The sequence below is a fragment of the Labrus mixtus genome, chromosome 15, assembly GCF_963584025.1.
Source record: "Labrus mixtus chromosome 15, fLabMix1.1, whole genome shotgun sequence".
Classification (NCBI taxonomy): Eukaryota; Metazoa; Chordata; class Actinopteri; order Labriformes; family Labridae; genus Labrus; species Labrus mixtus.
Window position 1 is genome coordinate 20,677,990 of NC_083626.1, and position 13,605 is coordinate 20,691,594.

Consider the following 13,605-nt stretch of genomic DNA (forward strand, 5'->3'; position numbering starts at 1 on the left):
TCTTTTAAAAAACATTCCGCTCCACATTACTATTTGAAAGTGAGGCTCTCGGTCTCAAACTATGCGCTCACAAATGAGCTCTCATCGCCCCCTCCTGGTCAGAATTATTAAATGCAGCACACATTTTGTCCACGCTCAACAGCTCCACCAAATGCAACTTTAAAAGGAACAAGAATGACCCATACCATGTACCAAGTTTTTATGTTTATTTTCATTGAAAGGTTTTGAAACACTTTGTGCTCCCAATAAGGATCAAAAAATAAAAGGAGACTCAATGTAAAGCTTGCACAGCTGGTCTGCAATGAACAGAACTACTATCAAAGTCTGGGATACAACATTTTCTTTTTGGTTGCGCTGGTTCGTCACAAAGAAGCAGATGTTTTATGTAAAAATGAAATCATAGCGAATACCACAGTGAGGGGAAGAGATTTGATCATGTCTTTAAAACTGCTGACATCATTAACGAAGTTAATAGTACATAACAGGAGAGCGGTAATGAAAATAAACTGAAATAAAAAGTACTGTATCTGCAATCTTGATCACACACATACACACATATACACACTCACTTGCAAACAAGCTCATACGCACAGGCAGGCGCACACATGCACACGCTCACTCTCACACATATGAACTGCAGAAGTGTCCACACACACTCACACACAAACATAAACCCACAGATAAAATGTAGTGGTTGAAAATATTGAAACCCTGGAAAAATCTAATCGTATCATACATCCACGTCTTGTGTCTGAAGTGCAGAAAACAAAACTAAAATGGAGATAAATCAGATGAATAATGTAAATCATGCCCATCTTCACTGGTCTAACCCAACTTGAAACGACCACAAACCCAGTGTTGCCCCTTCTAGCTTACCCAAATCCCAACCCCCACACTTCTTCTCCACCCTCACTTGCCCCATGCCCTCTTACTCTTTTCATATCATACCCACATCCCTTAATAATAACTGTAATCCTGCTCCCACACTTCCAACACCTGTCTCCCCAAACCTCTCTGCTCTATTTCAGGATCCTGATGAAGGCTTTGCTGGGAGGAGGAAGGAGGTGGGTTTTGGCAGACAAGGCGGCTGCTGGTTATGGTTCTGGTCACCATTTATATATTTATATATATATATATATATATAAATATATATATATATATATATAAAAGAGAAAAAAAAACTACAATGTCCAGTTCAGAATACAGAGTGAAGACTTTTGGAGGTAGAGGAGCCTTGTTGTCTGTTCAGTTTGGAGGTTTTGAATCTGTTTGTGTGTCGGGTTTTACATTGCAAAATTCTTATGTGTTGGTTTACATGCGAGTGTTTGGGTTAGTCTTGTGCAATGATGTGTGAAGGCATGGGGGGGCGGTGGAGGTAGGACTGGCATAGCTCAGGGCCCTGTCCCTCATCCCTGGGCCCCAGTCGGAGAAGGGGAGCAGGGGCAGGTTTATAGGGCTTGTGTCTTGAGCTCGATGGGCTCCCCACGGGTGTCCTGCTGGGTCTCGCTCTCTGGGGGCCGGCTGCCCTTCAGTGTGGCGAGGCGCTCTGAGAGACCCCTCATGCGCGGGAACAGCATGAAATCATACAAGAGGGCACCCATTGCACCTCCTATCATGGGCCCAACCCAGTACACCTGCAGGCAGAATTGTGTGTTTTATTTTTTAAATCAGCAGTTTACACGGTGTTAGGTTATCCTTTCTTTCTTTCTGTTATTGCAGGTCTTACCCAGTGGTTTAAGAAGTTCCTGAAGAGCACAGCAGGGGCAAAGGACCTTGCAGGGTTCATCCCAGCGCCGGTGTAGTACATCTGCAACCCAAATGATTGTCTTGTTATGGTAGTTTCTTGTTAAATTACTAAATATAATTTAACATCTGAAGGAATTGTGGTCTGCTACCACTTGGTTCTCTCCTTGGTCAAGCTTCAATAAGACATCTACAATTCATTAAGAACACGCTTTTGTCTAAAGCGTTGTACAGCTAATGGTCCTAAAAGTTCCGGAAATCTAGAGCTTCACAGCTTTCTATCACAATATTTAATGCAATAATAGTGCAATGTTTGCATTTGTCTCACCCCCATAAGATGGCCAATGGTGACGGAGAAGCCAATGGAAAGGGCAGCAGACCCCAAGCGTCCATTTCTCCTCTCGTCGGTCACAGCGAAGATGCAAACCACCAGCTGCATGGTGAGGAAAACCTCCACAGTGGTGGCCATTCCCAGACTGATGCCAGGCTGCAGCTAGAGATACACAGATGGAATTTTCTGCTTGTAATCACTGACTTTCTCTTTCATTTCTGAAACATTTTGAGTTATTAGATGCAATTAAACCTCAGGTATTTGTTCATTAAAGTAGTTTTAACAATAGTTTCAACAGTTGACCTGGATTGATTTGACCTGAGCTGATACCAAGATTGGAAACTCATGGATGAAACCAACCCCCACAAAAAAAAACTTTGACCTCACCTTGCAAACAATCCTACACTTGTTTCTGAAACATCCATAATTAGTTCTTACCGTGTTCATTGCCATGTTGCCCCTCATGTTTCCAGGTGTGACCCCATACAGCACAGCAGCCCCAGCCACTGCACCCAGGCACTGTGCAGCCATGTAGAAAATGGCGCGGAAAAGAGACATCTGTGAGCCGACAAGGTAAGCAAAGGTGACAGCGGGGTTAATGTGTCCCCCACTGATGTGTCCAATGGACTGGATGAGGGTGGCAGCTGCTAGCCCAAAGCACAGGGCCACATGAAGGACATGATGAGGCCCGGTGGTCCAACGCAGGGCAGCACCCATGCCGAAAAATACAAAAAACATGGTCCCGAAGAACTCTGCGAAGACCGCCCGCCAAAAATTCATGGAACGAAACTCCCACATGATGACTGTTCACCAAATGTTCTCCACAAGAAGAAAAAATATCGCAAAGATCAAATTAGGATGAGAATTTATACCTTTAAAGGTCCTCTTTTAGTGCCAAAATAACAAAATGAAGGATCTCCTCCTGTACGTCAGCTGTATGGCTGACCAAAAAAATAAAATCGGAGCCTGTTCTGAGATGAAACAGGATTTTAGAATGTCAATAGACAAATCAACAAAAACAAAAGTCAACTTAGCTGTGTTGGCTTGCCACCTCTGTCTGCCTGTTGCAAAGACATAGGTGTGATGAAATGTGGGAGTAAGGGTGGAGGTCTCAAGTGGGATGAGCTGTCAAGAGGAGGTGTGCATCAATGCTAAAGGGGTGTTTCTCAAGTAGAGAAGGGGATAGACAAAGTGTCTGGTGGACCTTTTAGCCTCTTTGACGGAGGGGAGAGGGCCAGACAGGGGCTTTATAATACCCCCCTAGGGGCCCCAGGTGACGACATAATCCCCCTGTAGGGCCAAGGGCGGGGGGTGGCAGTGCTGGACACCCTTAACCAAACAAACTTAACCCCTCCGTTGCCCCCCCCCCTCCCCCCCAATAACAGACCGAGGCCCAATGAGAGGTGGTGTATCTGAAAAGAGAATCAGATAAAGCGAGAAAAGGTGTAAATCGATGAGTGGGAGGTGGAGAGTTTTATGATGAAGAGACAACAGGAAGTATTGCGTCTTCTCGTCTCTACAAGTTGGGGAGTGGGACACAAGGGGAAAAACAGCCTGCTGGAGAAGAGCAAGTGAAGCTAAGAGGAGAAAGTTTTCTTTGGGGCGTATGTCATCTGTTGGCATATCAAAACTGTCATAATCGAGGGACACAAATGCTGATGGACAAGGACACAAAACACACATGCTTGCACAAAGACACGCACACATACACATATACACACATGCAGATAATACAGTTGGGGCCCCGGACGGAAGTGTCCAAAGCTTACAGCGCTGAACTGACCCATACATTGAAAGGCCTGACCCTGTGAAACTATTGTCTTTCCCAAGCATGTGGGCCACATATAGACGTTGAGACAAAACATATATCAATTTAAAACAAAAAGGTAGCAGCTAGCAAAGCATTGCTTGAAATGTACAATGCTAAAGCTGTAGCTAAGAAGTGTTCAACACATGTGTTGCTTCTGTTAATTATGATGTAATATAAATGGAGAAGTTGTTGCATAGGTGATTGTTAGCTCTTAGACCTGAACTTGACATTCCCCTCAGACTTTTGAGTCTTGAAGTCAATCTATCTGGCATATCAAGAAAAGTGTGGAAAAGCAAAACTTCAGAAAAGCAGGAATTCATAAAACACGGGGAGTGTGTATTCTTTTCCAAGGGGCTTCTTGGAGATGCTCTGCGGACGCTTTCAGTTTGTGGAAGTGTATTTGTCGATGTGTGTGTTTTGCAGAAGGACGTACGACCAAAGCCCTGAAAGTTCTGTGTGTTAGGAGCTAGGGAAATGGGAGGTCCAGTAGAGCTGACCAGTCCAGAGACATCATCGTTGGTGGAAGTGTGTGTGTGTGTGTGTGTGTGTGTGTGTGTGTGTGTGTGTGTGTGTGTGTGTGTTTGTGCGCGCGTGCATGTGTTTGGGGGGGGTTAGAGAGGCGAGGCAGGGGGTGATGAAAGCAGAATGCTGAGCTTGCCGTTTTAACACCCTTTTATACATGTTAGAAAGAACACACACAATGCAAAATGCTGGCTGCAATGTGGCAGTAATTGTGTACCGTGTGTGTGTGTATGTGTGCAAGTGTGTGGGTGTGTGCGTCTCTGTGTGTATGAATAGTTAATGTTTGAGTATGCTTGCACTCTGCATGAGTATTCAAATCACACAGCTAGTGATAAGATTGCTAACCCAGTTTTTTTTTTTTAGACTGTAAAATACAAAAAAAGTAAACATGTATAGACTCAAATATTAACAATTATATACAATAAATATTTTCTTTATCATAACAACTGTTTATTACTTAGCACTAATAGATAGGCGCTGAGGAGAGGTGGGTATAAAACCATTACAATGTGAAACATGAGTTTATTTTTGTATTTTGGATAAATAACACGGGGGAAAAAAACATATTTCAGTACAAAGGACAAAGATGGGGACTTACACTCAAACCCCACAAATACAAATAAAGGCTGAGTAATAACATGGAGTTCTGTCTCTTACAAATCCAAACACACAAGAGTGTACACGCTCGTACGTTCAATACGGTCCATTTTAAAGAACAAAGCTTGTGTTCTATGTGTGGAGCTATTAGAGGTATGAAGGTTCATTTGATTGTGAATAGGTACCACACAGGCATATATATGAAAGAGATGTTAGGCAAATTAAGAGCATCATTGAACCGAGGGTGCAGGACCTCTTTAGCATTTCAAAGCAATCACAAACATGGAATGAGACTGTCAAACACGAGGCGACACAAGGGTGTTTTTCAACATGATTTCAATTTGAAATTCTAATGATGTGCAAACGTGAACTCAACGATACTGGATCCAGCATTATTGGCTACTACTTTAAATTCTCTTATGACAGGCAAGCATGGGAAACCTGCAGCCCATTTAAATGAAGCACCAAGCTTATGAAACAACTATGATGGGGGCCCAAAAGATCTCCTCATATTGTTGGAATTTATGAAGTAAATCTGTGTTTTATTTGACAGAAGAATTTATGTTGGGTTTTTTTTAGGAACAAATACATTATAAAAGAAACCCTATACTCAACTAAATCCTAAACAGCTGCAGCCTCACTTGGTCTGGTATGACCAATAGTTTTGAATGGCTTTTTTTGCTTATAAAATATTTAGATGTTAAATGTTATATAACATTTTTCTTTCTCACTCAATCGTTACAGTTTGGTTTTGCTTGGTGACTAATATTCTATCCTAGGCTCTGAGAAAATAAAGTCTAGACCTTTATGACCTACAAAAGCAAAGAGGACCGTCGGCAAAAAGATTATTATTCTAATATTATTATTATTTCTAATAGTTCATTACTGCACGTTGCCCCAACAGCTACATTTTTCAGTGCAAAGTTTTTTTTTTGTTTGAACACGACTTACCCACGTTCAAGGCAAAATCACACAGAGATAAGATGTACAGCTTTGTCCAGGAGGCACCAAAATGGACACGGGAGCTTTAAGAACAACATGAAGCGCCTTCTGATCAAACATTAAATGAGTCACATTTACATTTAATTTTCTATTGTTCAGTTGCTCCTCCTAAACTTCAGCCTCCCTCAAATTGTCTCTGAAGGTATAACTCCTTTTGTATATGAAGATGTATCTTTATGACTGGACTTACATTTTTAATCAGATGTTTTAAACAAAACAAAAATCTATTTTTAAATTACAAATTTTCCTCACAATTTCCGCTACTGTATCTTTTTGTAAGTTATATGATTTATTTTTTTAATACTAAATGGGTTCATATTTGAACAATGTAACTGGCACAGCTGCGTTAATGATGAACACAACTATTGATCTGCACCCAATGCATCTTCCTAGAGAGTCACTGCCATACTGCAGGATGCTTCTATGTAAAAGAAGTTGTTTTCTCAGTTGTTTTCTTGCTTGTTGGCCTGTTTGGCTCTGATGGCGTTCTGTGTGACAGTTGAAAGTGATGATCCGGTCATGCTGGCTGTCTCAACAATCTCAATATCCTTACAGGTCAGACAGGCCACCAGCTTCTGGCGAGATGCACTGAGCGAAAAGAAGAACTCATGGGAAACTCCGGCCAGTATAGCACCGAGCACTGGCCCGATCCAATAAACCTGAAGGTGGGGGGGGACAGAATATACAGAGAGGAGGCAGAGGAAAGAAAGAAATCAGTATAATCCAAGAGAAATATAGAAGCAATAGGTGACTTAGAATAACCCAAATACCTGCTTGGTTTTACACATAAAGCAGTATTTATTTAGACTGCCTTGGACCAATAATGTCACCCTTCTTTTAAGTAGTATAAACACAATGTTTGAATTCCCCATTTTAATTAAAAATGGTGGCAGTGGTCAAGGAGGAAGACCTTGTTGTCCAATCATCAGAAAACTTCAAGCTAAATGTAAGGCTAACAATACATGTAAACCAGACATCATAACTACTGCTCGGAGTATAGAACTGGAGCATAGAAGTACTTTGTTACCTTCTTTCATTGCGCTTGCATCTGATGATACTTCTAAGATGTTTTAATAAAATGGGAAAGTCACTTAGACAGTTGTTACCATGGAGACGGATAATGACTTTGAGCCTCTCTCTCACCCAGTGGTTTTCCCAGAAGCCAGTGATGATAGCTGGACCCAGAGAACGTGCAGGATTCATACTCCCACCAGAGAACCGCCCCTGACACAAAAACAACACGGAAACAAATAATTAATATAATCATTGGTTTACTTTGTACAGTGTGCTGCATTTGACCTCTTTGAAGTTATTCACTCATTTTAATGACCTCTTCATGCCTTTTTAGACTCAGAAGGTTTTTTTGGATTAAGGTAAAAATATCCTCCGCCACAGACACACAGTGTATGACATTGTCCAGTGTACTTAACTGGACACTGGAAGCTCACCTGGTTAAGCGAGTATCATTAAAGTGTGACCTCTTAACACTGTGACCAGGGTTAAATTACAACTCAGGCCCTCTCTCTTCCTCTTACTTTCTTTGCACTGAAATTATATGACAACGAACCAACAATCTCTTGCTTCAATAAAATACCTGAATGGCCTTCTTACCCCTATTAGCACTCCGGCTGTGTGGGCAAATCCAATGGCGAGGTTTCCTGGTTCTTGACTTTCCCTTCGTCGCTGAGCCTCTACAGAAAACACAGTAAAGACTAACTGGAAGGTGCATAAAACCTCTATGCCCAGAGCCTGCGCTGCATTCAGCTCTAACGGGACCTGAGGGAGGTTTAAGAGAAGCAGGAAAGAGGACAACTTTAATCAATCAATCTTTATTTGTAAAGCTCAAATTCATAGCAAATGTTATATCATGACACTTCACAAAAAAGATCAGGGTTTCCTATATTATTTACAATGAGTAAATAATACTGTATTTATTTTATATGAGTGGCATTTTTACCAAGAATGACAAAAGATATAAATCGTAAAAACTAATCATCTCAAAACTGACCCTGTTGACGAAGTGCTCTGCTGTGGTTTTGAGTGGCAAGGCCAGGTAGAGGGCCCCAGTTCCCAAAGAAGCCCCCAAACACTGTGCAGCTATATAAACAAAGGCCCGGAGAACATCCAGCCTCCGAGTGGCTAACAGAGACAGAGTCACTGCAGGGTTCACCTGATCAGAAAGAACAAGCACACACTCTTAGACAAAGTATGATATCATTTATGATGAAATAACACAAAAAGTAAAATGCAATAGTGAAAGTTAGCTCAGTTTATTACTAAGGGACTTGTACTTGCCTTGAATATTTCCAATTCTTGCTACTTTTCACTGCTACACCAAAACATTTCAGAGGAAGATATTTTACTTTTAGTTCTTTACATTCATCTGGCAGCTGTGATTAGTATTCACTTTTCTTATAAACTGGTATAAACTGGGTTGTGACTCCTCACACCATCAAAAACCAAGTGTAGTTGTAGCAGCGTGACAGTTGACACACATTTCAGGGGTCTATGGTCCAATTAAATAATGCTTATTTGGCCAAGCTCCTAGTTTTGGAGAGCCCTTGACTGGGTAGTGGCCCTTCAGAAAAGGGGTAACGACAGTTTAAGGTCTTTTCCTGAGGCTACATGTGATCTCATATTTCAAGCTTTCTACATGCAAAATGTCTCTTTACAAATAATCGCTCACATAAAGTTCTATTGACATCATAAAAAAAATATTTTTTAAGTTTTGCATGGTTTCCTGCAAAGAAAATTGTCTTCATTCCTTCACCTTTTGCCCTAGCTTCTGAGTCTCACTTGAAGTCTGTATTTGAAAACATTCCATTTAGAGGATTGTTTGAAGATGAAGATTAGCCGATGATTTGTACGCAGATGAAACAAATAGAAATTTCTCCTGTACTTTTCTCATATGTTTTCATAACTCTCCCAAAGAGGTCAAATTGTGCAATATTTGAAAATGACCAAAAAAGCTGCACAGATTTGAGTATTTGTTTTCTCTTCTTGCCCCATCTTGTGACCTTGTTTGGGACAAAGGTCACAAGACGGGACTATACTACCTGACTGTAAATAGTATAAGCAGTTTTAACTAATACTGAGTAAATTACATGGATGTCTTGGTATTTCGTTATAATAATGTAATATATATATATATATATATATATATATATATATATATTATGGTATAATATATATATATATATATATATATTATGGTATAATATATTATTATTTAATAATATAATCACATAATGAGAAATAATTGCAATAATGAGTAATCCCTTTTTTTAGACTTTAAACACATCCAACTAAGGTACTAAGGTTATTTTTAAACTAATGACTTACATCACAAATAACTGCTGTGTTACCGATAGAAAAAGTTTGGTCAAATAAGTCATTCAAACGAATGTTTGCCTATTAGATACTCACCTGCGCCCCACTTATTTCTCCAAAACAGTGTGCCACTGCAACAATCACCACTCCCACTGCTATAGCTGGGTAAAGGGGTCCCACAGGGCCCTCTCCTAGGCCCGGAACTGAAGCCCCCAGCACAGCGCTCACTAAAATCAGTGTGCCCAGCAGCTCTGCCATCATGGCACGCCAGAACTGACGACTGCGTAGCTACACAGGTAAAGCACATAAACAAATATGATGTATTTGTTGATCGTACTGTGCTTCTATCTCGACTTTATGCTGATGATTATGTTTATCTACTGATGAAAAGCTGCAAAACATTTAAACATGACATCACTCATTTGATCTCTTATTGTAAAACAAACAAGTCCATTTAACTTGTATATTAACCATTTAAAACCCTGGATATTAACACTTACACATTTTCTTTGATGTGTTCTTGACAAAAATGCATTAAAATGCTAATGCTAACATTAACACTTCATAACCATAATGGCCTGTAAGAGTGCAGCTTTTCTGGAACAATTCAAAATACCATATAATTCTCACATAAATTAGGCACTTTTTCTTAATTTAAAAATAAATAAATATGCAAATCATTAAGATTTTAACACTAGGGTATTGAAATAATGTGCTTACCTCATGCCACGTCATTTCCACCTAAATGAATATGTTATCCTCAGGTTTATGCTCTCTCTGTAGGTCCTTCTGTCTGTCCGTCGGTCTTTCTGTGAAGGTTTCAGGGTCTGAGGGCTTCAGGGTCTCTGCCTCATCCGTCAGCAACTTGTAGAGCCTGAGAGGTCTTTGATGAGATAAGCCTCCCACCTCCCCTTTTTCAGTCTCTCTCGCTCTCTCTCTCTCTCTCGTTCTCTCTCTATCTTTTACCTTACCCTCTCCTTACCCAGCACCTCCGGCCCTATCAAATCGTCCTCTGCACAAACATTAACAAGTGGGAGCCCTTCAAAGGTGTCTCTCCAAGGTTTTTCGTATAACACTGACCCGATCCCACCCACCCCCTCACTCCCATCCTGCCGACCTTGAACAATTTAATACATCTTCAGAAAATCATCATGAGCCTTTCACTTATCCTTAAACTCAAGTGATTGTGGCCACTTCAGAGGCTTGCACAATGGTTGAAAACGCAGCGAGGGCATAACATAATATAACCACTTGTGACAAAGGGTGACATAACTTAATCAGATTTATAAAGCACTGCAACTAATGTGGAGCATTTAGAGTTGAAGTGCCCGCTGGAAGCATTTGAAAGCTTTGAGTGATGTCTGTCAGTCAGAGACGGGGACAAATGCTGCACGCGAGAAGTATCTTGTTTAAAATGAAATGTATTTGCCATTGTGATAAAATGTAGAAATAAAAATAAACATGTACATTCTTGTTAACTGAAACCTACTTTTGTAAGCATTTAGTAGTCTCAATATTTGCCAGTTCCAGCCACCACATGTATTTGATAATTACTGATTGCTCTTTTTATTACAAATCACCAGATCTTTGTTTTGACCACTTTAGTCCTTTTACATCTCTGGCCTCCTCTGGTCTTAGAATTCTTAAAACTGGGGCGCCGTAGGCCGAGTGGTTGGGGGTTGTACCCCATGTGCAGTGATTGTGGTCCTCGAGACGGGCGGCCCAGACCTGTGGTTCCTTTTCCAAGCATGTCATTCACCACTCCCTCTGTCCCTGATTTCCGACTCTATCCACTATTCTATCTCTACAGTAAAGGCATAAAAAGCCTAAAAATAATCATTTAATAGAAAGAAAGAATTCTGAACTCTATTCCAGGAAAACAGACTGAGAATGTTTGCCCATTAAGATAGTTTAATGAATAGACATGGATGCTGGGGGGGCCACAGAGAAGGCATATATCAAAGATTCTGGTATCATCGGCCCATCTAATGGCTGTTCATCTAATGGCATTTAAGAAATAGGCTTGCAGGACCCCACTGTATACCGCCTAGTAAACTGAGTATTGGCATATATAATCTATATGAAGGTTTAAAGCAGCAAAAGGAAGCGAGGTGAAGTAGAATTTATTATAACAATCTCAAACACTCAAGATCCAAATCTGGGTCAACACAAAAATCTGTAAACTAAAATAGACTGCAGTTCTGCTTGAGTTGAAAACTAGAGTACAGCTGATTCATATGGAAACAGCATAACACAGTTCCTGGTAGCCTGCTAGCTGTAGTTATTGTAAGCCCCCGAGGCACGGAGCACAGGACAGATGTAGGTTACCTTCAGCTCAGGTCAGGACGATAACTTGCATATTAATGGAGATGGTTAAGACTGTTCTCCTCATCATCACCCTTGTACTCCTCATTAACATTTGTTTGGCTTCACATTGTTTTCATCACGTTTGCGTTCTCATTTTAGAATTAGCTTCGCCCCAGATTTCACTCATTTCCCCTAATTTGTTAGAGATAACATACAGCGGCCCAAAATGCACAATCTACAATCCACGATCTTCAAACCATCTTCAGTTCAAATCACAACATGCATACGTATGAGAGAATTTGTGGCTTGTCCCTTCTTGTTCTCCTGTTGAGCTGAATTGCGCTTGCATGTCCTGAGCACCTGGCACCTCATTTTCATATCAATTAGAAGAGAACGGACCACACACTGCATTTCGCCATCAAATATATTTAGATGTAAACAAAAAACAATGTCTGTCTGTCTTTTTATAATGCCTTTAACAGTCTAGCTTTGAGGTGTGAGAGAGAGAGGGGGGGCTTTCCAGCTAAGAGTAGCAAAAGAAAAACAATCAGAATCAATGTGCATCTTTCGCTAAACCGAAAGAACTAGAATATGATGTCCTCCCACCCACCTTTCTGTCCCTCCACAGTCTACTTATGAGGTCCTGCTCTGATCACCATGGGGACAAACTCTTTCATGATGCGGTTACCATAGCACCTATTGTGATGCTGCATCTGTGCATGCTTCTATTTTCAGTCTTTCATTTGCAACAAACACGCACCTTGTGATGATGTGTTACAATAAAAAAAAAGGCAGAATTCCTCCGATAAACTGACAATGAAAATATTCACAATAACCAACAAGTCTTGGTTTATTGCCAACATCTGATTATTGATGTGTTAAACATGTAACTGCCCCCCTCCCTCCTCCCTCCTCCCATTGCAGCAGGAATATCAAGGCAGTGGACATAATTTTGGTAGCAATATTCTGGATCGAAACAGAGTCCAGAATGAACTGGTTGCAGGCTTTGAGGGGGGTTGTGGGGTTCTGGCGAGCCCCCATTATGCCGTGGATCACCCCCTCCTCTCTACGGCAACTGTTTAACCGTTATCCCCCCTTTTGTGGGGCTAAGCCTGACTGTGTGGAGTGTGCTGGGCGGGGGGCGCACTGGAACCTGCTGGCGTGGGGAGTTTTCAGCCCCCTTCGCGCAGAGTGCTGACACTGACACAATTTCCCACACACAAATATACACACACACACACACACTCCAAAAGTGCCAGCTCAAGGATTTGAGAGAGCCATAGAGGGCAACGGGAGAGGGAGAATGTACCATGAGACCAAAAACACTTTGTCTGTCTAACGCTAATTATTTATGTCCGTTTAATGTGCTTTTTAGATTTGAAGGTGGAATATAAGTGTGTGTGTGTGTCGCTCTTATGTCTGTTCCTCTGAAGAGCAGCTGGGAGTGATGGTAGGACGTTCCCTGCAGCATGTGCCTCAGACAGGACCCTCCAGGTAGCTGCAGAGCCCCGCCCACATACTTCAACATATTTCCATCATTGTTTAAGTGCTCTTTTTCCCCCTCAATGTAAAAGTTCACAGTAGGCCTGTGTTTGGATATACTCAGAGTTATAGTAGAGGTATGAGGTTAAGGATGTGTGAGACTTTAAAAAACAATATGTATATATATATATATATATATATATATATATATATATATACATCCCCTTGCCATTAAAAATAGGTGTTTTAAAAGTTTTACTTTATTTTCATGTATGCTGCTGTTGTATTGAGATCACACAAGTAGGAGAACATAACCTGTCTGCACCCCCAAATGTACCTCAAAATTCATACTTTATTTATTTTGACAAATATTAAGTGTTTCATATTTGTGTATGTTACTGAAATGTGCTTATGAGCGGTCATTAAACACCAAAAAACCCATCAGTCAATCCGTTTATTTCTAATAAATTATTGATAATGA

General features: G+C 40.8%; 2 protein-coding genes across 2 annotated transcripts; both read right to left on the bottom strand.

Annotated features, from left to right (window-relative positions):
* Positions 1-192: 192 nt before the first annotated feature.
* mipb (major intrinsic protein of lens fiber b) lies at positions 193-3,303 on the bottom strand. The gene is made up of 4 exons (XM_061057360.1): positions 2,513-3,303; positions 2,072-2,236; positions 1,727-1,807; positions 193-1,634 (listed from the first exon to the last, which is right to left on the bottom strand). Exons 1-4 carry the CDS (start codon positions 2,870-2,872, stop codon positions 1,449-1,451), a joined length of 792 nt encoding a protein of 263 aa, XP_060913343.1. The 5' UTR covers positions 2,873-3,303; the 3' UTR covers positions 193-1,448.
* A 2,515-nt stretch (positions 3,304-5,818) lies between these two features.
* LOC132990108 (aquaporin-4) lies at positions 5,819-10,372 on the bottom strand. The gene is made up of 6 exons (XM_061058177.1): positions 10,056-10,372; positions 9,432-9,623; positions 8,014-8,175; positions 7,617-7,781; positions 7,149-7,229; positions 5,819-6,664 (listed from the first exon to the last, which is right to left on the bottom strand). Exons 1-6 carry the CDS (start codon positions 10,068-10,070, stop codon positions 6,449-6,451), a joined length of 831 nt encoding a protein of 276 aa, XP_060914160.1. The 5' UTR covers positions 10,071-10,372; the 3' UTR covers positions 5,819-6,448.
* Between the last annotated feature and the right edge of the window lie 3,233 nt (positions 10,373-13,605).

What these genes read in the sequence shown, in the direction of transcription:
- LOC132990108 (XM_061058177.1), bottom strand. An exon ending in GAGAAATAAGTGGGGCGCAG is followed by an intron (nt 8,176 to 9,431) that starts GTGAGTATCTAA and finishes CTTTCTGATCAG; the next exon opens with GTGAACCCTGCAGTGACTCT. An exon ending in CAGCCGGAGTGCTAATAGGG is followed by an intron (nt 7,230 to 7,616) that starts GTAAGAAGGCCA and finishes TTTTTGTGTCAG; the next exon opens with GGGCGGTTCTCTGGTGGGAG.
- mipb (XM_061057360.1), bottom strand. Translation starts at nt 2,872, where the DNA reads ATGTGGGAGTTTCGTTCCATGAATTTTTGGCGGGCGGTCTTCGCAGAG. An exon ending in CCATTGGCCATCTTATGGGG is followed by an intron (nt 1,808 to 2,071) that starts GTGAGACAAATG and finishes TTTGGGTTGCAG; the next exon opens with ATGTACTACACCGGCGCTGG. An exon ending in GGAACTTCTTAAACCACTGG is followed by an intron (nt 1,635 to 1,726) that starts GTAAGACCTGCA and finishes TTCTGCCTGCAG; the next exon opens with GTGTACTGGGTTGGGCCCAT.